The sequence below is a fragment of the Protomyctophum parallelum genome (assembly GCF_964188405.1).
Source record: "Protomyctophum parallelum genome assembly, chromosome: 1".
Taxonomy (NCBI): domain Eukaryota; kingdom Metazoa; phylum Chordata; class Actinopteri; order Myctophiformes; family Myctophidae; genus Protomyctophum; species Protomyctophum parallelum.
This window is the reverse complement of record NC_139697.1, coordinates 8963005-8972119: the sequence shown is the minus strand read 5'-3', so window position 1 is coordinate 8972119 and position 9115 is coordinate 8963005. Positions and strand designations below refer to the sequence as shown.

Genomic DNA, 9115 nt, shown 5'->3' with positions numbered 1-9115 from the left:
ACCTGCGGATCTCCACAAATCGGCGGGACGCGGCGGAGTTCCCATGCGGGGGAAGGCGACACTACAAGCGGCGGGCGGATGCGTCTCTTCACGGCAAGCAAGCAGCGGCGAGGAGGGAGGCGTTCTACAAGGGCCCTTCAACGAGTGAGTCTTCCACCGAGGGGGGTCTCCGACCAAGCGGCGACCGAGAGCTTTCATGACGGCGTGCGGCGAGAGGACGGCACGGCGCGATTCATCTCATCAGCGATCGCGAGCGGAGAAAACGTTTTTCATTCATTCTTCATTCTTCAAACAGCAGATCTGCAAGCTCACGATGTTGCGTTTATTTTTCTTTCCAGTCATTATGTGATATTTTATATTCATAAGGTCTGGAAGGGGGGAGTGGGACTATGTGTTGGATGGGACATGGAAGGACAAAGGACACGTGAGTGGCAGTGCGCGGACAAAACATTGCAACAATAATTCTTCATAAACACGATGCAGTTCTCAGTTTGACCACGAAAGGTAGGCTACCTACGTCACATGTTTAGGAGGGAGAAATTATATTTGAGAGGATTTAAAATACAGTATGGACAGTTTCTGTGTCGGAAATGTGGGCTAGAGTAGTCAAAGTGAAAATAGCGGTCAAAATAGGTTAGTCTATTACTTCACTGTAGTAATACGTGTGGGACTGAAAGTAACTATGGTGAAAAAGTAGCATGATATTGGGTTATCGCTTCATCTTGGGAGCAGTGACTGTTCTTAAAGTAGATTGATTGTTTCTCAAACGAATAATAGATATTAAACAAGTTAAGAGACAATGTTTTGCGACACTAGAATAGTTCATTTATAACAGATGGAAGAGATTCAACAATCTATCTGTATTCAAAACGTTTGTGTAACGTAAGTTTATTCAACATATAATGTAGGCATGTGTTGGATGTGTGTTTTGTCGAAGTTTAAATTAGTTAGAAAGTTGATTAAAGAGCCTATAGGGTCTTGGAAATGATTAAATAATGGTAAGCTTTATTAAAACAATTGATGTGGCTGTGTCAGGCGGACGATAGTGGCCCTATCAATACGCGTCAGTACGTAATTCGTCTTGGTATTAATAGAGCTAATTATGGTTTTCTCGTATGAAATTTAGTGTGCGAATATAGTCAACTATGAAAAGGCAGTTAGTTGCCAGCGATGTGCGAGATTTTGCTGTTAATATCGAGATAACTTGGACCTTTGGACGTGAGTGAGTAAACAGTAGTAGCATAGGTCGATTCGTCATTTACCCAGGCCCTTAAAGGTGGGTACTGGGATAATGTAATTGCAGCGTGCTGTCATCAAGATCAAACTTTTGAAGGGAAATAGTTTCAAAATATAAATGGATTATTGAGCGTGTCTGAAAAAGCTTGTGTGTTTAAAACTGAAACACAGGGTAAGACAAAGTTGTGGTGTGTTTAAATGTCAGTTAATTGTGAAGTGCAAATGTAAATTTTCATATATGCATGATGCCTGGAATTATTTTTTGGGAACTTTTAAAGTGGAACGTTCTGTTGTTTCTTTTCTTATGTTTAGTATGTCATGTGATTGGGTCAAGGGGGGTGTAATAGAATTATTGTTCCATATTTTTATGTGACCATCATCATGGTAATGGTCAAGGGGGGAATGTCGTATCTGGACTCGATAATTCTGTACTATAGCATGCTATAATCAACTCTAAGTTGATTGTCTAGTCTGTCTGTCTGCAAGTTTGAAAGCAATCACTCAGTCAAGTACTCTGCATTGTTCATTACTCCTTTGAAGCTTCTCTCAGGTGTGAATCAAAACACACGTAGCAGCCATCTGCTATTCCTATGCACGTTGTTGATCTTTATGTTAAATCCCAACCCCTCCCAGAACTCAACTGTTTGATGTAAACTATATATATGTCTGTAAATACAATGTTGAGGAAGTCTTGTGGGGGCAGCTGCCCGTACTGGTCAGGTATGCTCTGGGGCTCCGCGGCTCAACTCAAGGGCCGCGGAAAGCCCTCTGTCTTTGTCTGACTTACTGCAAATAAATACATCGATGGATATTCAGCTCATCTCTCTGCCTGCGTGATTTTCCTCATCCGACCGTCTAAGAGTTTACCGTCTATACTCTTCGTTACTTTGTCTATTTTAGTCCAGTTTAGATGAGTGTACTTGTTGAATTTACACGACAATACCAGTGTAACAAAGCTAATTAATGTTATGAAAACATATTTTTGTATTAAATATATTTATTATGAAGGTAAATTACAGGAAATACTAAACACTTTAAAACTACTACACACAACCATTACATTGCCTATAGACCTTTTCTCTCACCAAAGACAGTTACGACGAACAGTAACAAACAGTATTTGTTCACTTGAAATGCTTGAGTGCTAAAATATTTCTGCCAGTAATATAATGCAAAACAAATATGTTTTGTTCACCTGTTGGGGAATAAAGTGACAAAGAACTAAGATCTGGTCAGCCTGGTACAGCTCTGTAATGGAAACCAATTTATTGTTGGCAATATTACAAAGGAATCATAGGCCATGTAGTAACAACAGTGGATGCCATCTATTCTAGACAGGCACTGGTATAGACACAGGACCAGGACATCACAACTGCAGGGGTGTGAAACCCTCACGGTAGGCAGTTAACACTGCACTTTAACATTACCAGATCTAAAAATGATTCCTTTCACTGTCATTTTCTCTTGGCAAGTGTCTAGAAGAGGCTGCAAGATAAAGGATTACGCTATTGGAATTTGGAATGTAGCCCTAGTTGTTAGTTTTTTCTGGAAGGCTTTGACAATATCTATTGGTTGTGACACTCTTGCATGGTAAGTAATTACCAGAGCCATAAAGTAAGACAGAGTTACGACAACTCTGTTCACTTCATGGGGTCAGTCCAATGGCGGCTCTTCTACATAGACTTCTATTGGCGAAGAGCATTGCGAAGAGTGACAATGTCCTGGACCGGAAGTTGGCAGTTGCACTGCACTGGACTCAGGCAACAGCCCAGCTTTAATGATCTTAAATCCCTTTATTTTAGATCGTTTTTTTAGTAATAGTACAACAAACATTACAGAGACTTTAGTTAACTTGTCACTGTACAATACTTTAAAACAGTTGTCATGTTGCACACATGCCAAAAATTGCTGATATTTGCGCCGCCCTTGTTGAAAACAATGTATTTCAATTCAAAGGCTGTATGAACAGTGCTCGAGTGCTAGGTTTTCTGCCCCCTCAATGTCGTAACTCTGTCTTACTCTATGGCTCTGGTAATTACTACTAACACAGTGTACAAACAATACAAATCTAAGCAAAAAACATTTAGCTTTTTCATTGCACTTGCTAGAATATTTTCCACAAAGAAAATTACATTGATTACCTTAAGTTGTCAGTTATGCAAATAGCTTTTATCAGTGTGTGTGTGTGTGTGTGTGTGTGTTTAGGTTTTTTTGTATAATGGTCTAGATAAAATCTACACCTGTCAAAATAGGCTCCTTGAACTAAAACAACGATTAAATGACCACTTCACCACTTTTCAACCTATCTTCATATAATTGGTCCTCATTGATGTTCATATTCCACAATTTCTTTCTGCCTGGTCTGTGTCTCATAAGAGGGCTGTGGGCAGTTTAGAAATCCGTCCACCAGATGGGGAATCCAAGCTAATAGAAACTGAAGGCTTTCTATTCCTGAAAAGTTGCAATGCGATAATGTATTCTAAATATATTAAAAAACAATCTTGTTTAAAAACAAATCTGCATAACGATGATGTCACTGGTGGACGTGTTTCTGAACTGCCCACGGCCCTCCGAGTCGGAAAATAATTGTGATATTTTATCATGAACATTAGTGAGGACCAATTATATGAGATAGGTTGAAAAGTGGTGAAGTGGTCTTTTAAGATCAAATTATATAAAGTGTACACATACAATTATGATATAAACGTGTCAGTCATGTGTCTTGTGATGCAGCAACAGCTGCTGGATGCTAATGAAATCATAGGTCCACAAACAACTAGGAGGCTACATGTATACAGACTGAGCAGTTTCTACATAGAAATGGCCAGTCACTTGGATATTTATCCCTTTGAATCCAGAGGAGCTGCCCGGTCAGTTTAAAGTGTCCTGGTGAGGACTAGGAGGGCTGAGTACTGACTGATACCAAGGTCCTTGGGCAGTGCAGAGAGAAGGCATGGATGGGTAAATAGTTCAGATGATCAGACAGGACACATAATATAAGCGGTCATCGTGAAACAGAGGTTTCATGTGTAGCAGGTAAAAAGAGTGATGGTAAACAGTAGACCGTTTGGGATGGGGTCTATGTAGTGCTTTCCGGGGCAACAAGTCTTTGGCGTGCAGTCTTGGGACGGTTGCGGACAGCAGTGCTGGCAGAACGTTCACTCTTTGTTTCGGACGGCTGAGTTTCAACCTGCGGAGAACCGGCATCTCCCAGTAGCTCGCGCAGGAACTTGAACTTGGACAGGAAAAGCTGCCAAACTACATACCAACCTGAAGGAACCCAGAATAACAATTTAGAAAAATCTACTCCCAAACTTGTAACACAGTTATGTGTTACAAGCTCCTTCTCAAAAAAATTGAATCTTGTGTAAAAGTTACTTTTCTTCCGTAATATCATTCAAAAAGTTAAAGTTTCATATATTCTTTGCAAATAAAGTAAGTATTTAAAACCCTTTTTTTAAATCTTGATGATTATGGCATACAGCTCATGAAAATCAAAAGATCCTATCTCAAAATATTATAATCTAAAAAAAAATGTTTTTATTTTTATTTTTTATCAAGAAATGTTGACCATCTGAAAAGTATATTAATCTATGCAGTCAATACTTGTTCTGGTCTACTTTTGTCACTGTTGAGGTGTTATGGAAGCCCAGGTTTTCTTTCATAACAGCTGTAAGTTAATTTGTAGTATGTCTCACACCTTCCTCTTGACAATACAACCTAGATTCTCTGTGGGGTTCAGGTCAGGCCAGTTGGCTGGTCAGTTAAGCACAGTAATACCAGTCAGTAAACCAATTACTTTTCTTTCATGAGCTGTATGCCACAATCATCAAGATTAAAACAAAAAATGAATTGAGAATATATGAAAGTTTCACTTTTTGAATTATATCACGGAAGAAAATATTCAAATTTTTTGAGAAGGCGCTGTACAGTTATATAGGGTTAGGGTTAGGGTTAGTTATTTGAGAATTGAGATACTACTCAGTAGAATTGAGATACTAAGTAGTATCTCAATTAAAGCATGGGTCACATTTACGAAAAGAACATGACATGAATAATGTACTAAAAACAATGGACAAATATTTAGAAATTGCACAAAGCAATGTCTAGAAGGTCAATTGCAGATATGCTGAAGAAGGTGAAGGGAGCTGTCATGTCTTGTCCATGCAGTTACTCTCCCTTCCCCCTTGGCCTTCACGTGGTAAAAATAGAAAATCTTCTGAAATAGAATCCAGTTATGCAAAGCCATTCAACACACCGTGTCATATTCTTGACGAGACTTGTACAAATTAACTTAAAGGACTTGCTGACTGTGCTCAAAACAAATTTCGTATTCTAACTTGGCTTCTTTTCTTGATAACAGGAAGACCGGGAATTAAGTCAAATTGGCTAATTTCCCCCAAAGAGTGTGAGTGTGTGTGTGTGTGTGTGTGTGTGTGTATATATATATATATATATATACACCTTCCAAGGAAGGGACTGCACACTCCAGGAAACATATAACTTACTGCATCAACTAGTGCTAAATAAGAAGGATAATAAAAAGGAAGAATGGGGTTTCCATAGCCGCAATTTGCAACTCTAGATTCAACCCATTGTAAAAAAATCTAGAGTTGCAAATTGCGGCTAGGGTTTCCATTAGCCCTCCAAGCAGAACCCAATGGTACTGAAGTTTCTGACTTTTTGACGACACAGACCATTGGGTCCTGTTCCAGCAGTATCCTGCCACCTGGTACGCGGACATACATAAAACATAAACAACGTGGATAACGCCTGTCTGCGCTCTTTGACGAATTTTTTTCGTGTGAGGGCTTCTGAATATGTGAAGTATAAGTAACCATACATGCCGCTGCGAATATCTCCTGTGGCGCGGAAGCCGTTAAGTATTTTTAATCTTTGTTTGACCGATTTGGTCGCTTTGATTCTTCTCTTCCTTCCTTGTTTATTGACACCTCATTGTACCGCCTATCTGGCTAGCTAGTGGCGCTATAGCTATGACAGAGCAGATCAGAGGCAGGGACGTAGCCGGCACAAGCCAACCGCACACCAGGCGGTACAATAAACGGTAAACAAACAAGAAGAAATAAAGCGACCAAATCGGTCAAACAAAGATTACAAAATACTTAACGGCTTCCGCGCCACAGGAGATATTCGCAGCGGTTTGTATAGGTACTTATAGTTCACGAATTCAGAATAACTCAAAGAAAAAAAGGCCGTCAAACGCCGCAGATACGATCTTAGAGAGAATATTTATGTCCGCGTTCCAGAATTCCCATACGAAAATATAGTTATGAGCAGGGACCCTACATAAAACTCATCCAAATTTCAGAAAAGGGGCTAGATTCAACCCATTGTAAAATAATGTTGCAAATTGCGGCTAGGGTTTCCATATATATATATATATATATATATATATATATGGAAACCCCATTCTTCCTTCCTTCCACTATAGTAGCCCTTCTTTGTAACAGCTTGTTACTTACATAATTCTGTCTGTTACATAAATCACGAGATTGAAGATTCACAACAATGTTATGTCATAGCCCAAATATTTAGATTCTCGTAGAGGTTTTTTTCGATTGTGAGATTCGCCAGAATCGAAAAAAAACCCTCTACGAGAATCTAAATGTTTGGGCTAGTTATGTCAAGTGGTTCCGTTCAACCAACGTACATATGCTTTACTAGCATTGTATAAATCAGTTAGCAACAAGATAAATAAACAAGTTAGATTGTTTGAAACTTACCAAAAAGCATGAAGAGTAACGCACACACAATTGTGGCCACAATGACCAGCACTGTGAGCCCGACACTTTGCCACATCTTCTTATCGGAGCACGTAAACGATACGTGTATTTTCCCTCTCAAAACTTGGGCTGAGCAAGGTGGCAGTGAGTTTCTTCCTCAGGAGGCTAGCATAGCATTTGTACTATATAGCATATAGTTTCGAATTCGAGCTAGTTAGCTTGCTATCCATCCACAACAATGAGAAAAGACAAAACACACCACATCACAACAAAGCTCCAGCTTGTTAGGTAGCATCTGGCTATAGCAGCCATGCGATCAAAACGAATCAAAGTGGTGCTACAGTGCCTAACCAACCGAGACACTGTAGCTACATAATTGCAACATAGATTTGTTTGGCTCCCACAGAGATAAGCACAGCAAGTAACTAGGTTAAGACAACAAAATCGGTGTCATACGATGAGATCCGAAACTGCGACTGCGCAGGAGACCCAATTGACTTATGGGTCCTGTAGTCCAGCGTCTGTCTTTTGTTGATGGTTTTTGAAAACTTTATGACCATACCTAACACAGCAGGCCAACATTCAAGGAGCAGTTACCAAGTGCATACTTGTTATTTTTTACATTAATCCCAGTTATAGGCATTTTAGCTCCCAGCAGCCATCACATAAAAAAACTAGATAAAGTGCCAATCGGCACAGGTCTCCACCAGGGCAGGTCAGGTTGTGGCCTCCTGGTGGCGCTATAACAGGCCGTTGAGGAATATTTGGGGCAGAGGTTCGTCGTTGGCATCCAAGGAGTGTGTGTGCAAAGTTTGGCATGGATTGGGCCAACGGTGCCGGAGATTAGCTGATAACGGACGTGTGTTTTGCCTAAATCGGCCTCATGGTGGCGCTATAACAGGCCGTTGAGGAATATTTGGGGCAGAGGTTCGTCGTTGACATCCAGGGAGTGTGTGTGCAAAGTTTGGCATGGATCGGGCCAACGGTGCCGGAGATTAAATCTTATTTTTAAAAGATGATCGATACATAAATGATAAATGATTAATAGAAAATGGCATGCAATTGAAACGGATGAATGTTGAAATTAATTGAGTCCTATTATGCAGGTTTCTTTGTTGTATTGATTCCAAGAGAAGATGTACACGTAGGCCTATGTGAACACAAGCCAAGAGTGCGTGAGTGACAGAGAAGACAAGATCCAGCCTCCAGGATTCTCCTTCCATCTTCCAAGTTGCCACTTCACATCTCAACTTCATCAACACTGTTCTGTGGATTTCAGATAACACTGACAAACAAAGAGGCCTCTAATTGATAGCAAACAAACACAAACTACCTACGGGTAGAAATTCATATTGACTTGGGGGGGGGGGGGAAACAGAGCTCCATTATAATTTTATTTCTTAATTTATTTTGTGGCTCATTTTCAAAATTTTCTGTGCACAAAGGTAATAAATTGTTTCATTATTATTCATTCTATAAGGAGTTGGTTTACTTTATTTCATCCTGCTCGTTCCTGACATTAGTGGGGTTTCTTCCATTTGGTCTATTAACCACAGTATCGGTGCGTTACCACATCCACCTGTTCCACATCTCCATGGTTGTAGTTCTATCTAAATGGATCCAACCTCCATGGTTGTAGTTCTAAATGGATTCTAAACTCCATGGTTGTAGTTCTAAATGGATCCAACCTCCATGATTGTAGTTCAAATGGATCCACCCTCCATTTGTAGTTCTAAATGGACCCAGTCTACAACCCAAGGATGATGAAGACAGTTGAGGGATTATGCATTATTGAGGCAGCTTTAGCCATTTTGAACAAGCCATGATGAAGCTAAACTGTTTTGTTTTTTTACTGCCAAGACATTGAGGTGAAGGAAATGGAATACCTAAAACAGCCTTTTAGAAGTTTCCTACAAACTTAGTTTTTGATAAATGAATGAACATTGTAAAATTAAAGGACATTATTCCTGGTGGAAGCTTTAAGGGACACAAAAAAAGGATGAAAGCCGTGAATTTGAAATGATAACGCCACCATCCTGTTTAATTACCATCTCAGAGAATATAGTGGAACCCGCTTCCAGACTACAATAAGTCGCACTCGTGTCATTTCCTGTGGAAGGAGACAGTGAAGCATG

At 39.9% G+C, this 9115-nt stretch overlaps 1 protein-coding gene across 1 annotated transcript; it reads right to left on the bottom strand.

The window, feature by feature from the left end:
• Positions 1-2706: 2706 nt before the first annotated feature.
• smim13 (small integral membrane protein 13) lies at positions 2707-7429 on the bottom strand. The gene is made up of 2 exons (XM_083767220.1): positions 6981-7429; positions 2707-4506 (listed from the first exon to the last, which is right to left on the bottom strand). Exons 1-2 carry the CDS (start codon positions 7054-7056, stop codon positions 4316-4318), a joined length of 267 nt encoding a protein of 88 aa, XP_083623346.1. The 5' UTR covers positions 7057-7429; the 3' UTR covers positions 2707-4315.
• Between the last annotated feature and the right edge of the window lie 1686 nt (positions 7430-9115).

Bases quoted from the DNA above. Each gene is read 5' to 3' on its own strand.
- smim13 (XM_083767220.1), bottom strand. From the start codon at position 7,056: ATGTGGCAAAGTGTCGGGCTCACAGTGCTGGTCATTGTGGCCACAATT. The intron at 4,507-6,980 runs GTAAGTTTCAAA...GGGTTCCTTCAG, and splicing joins GTTACTCTTCATGCTTTTTG to GTTGGTATGTAGTTTGGCAG.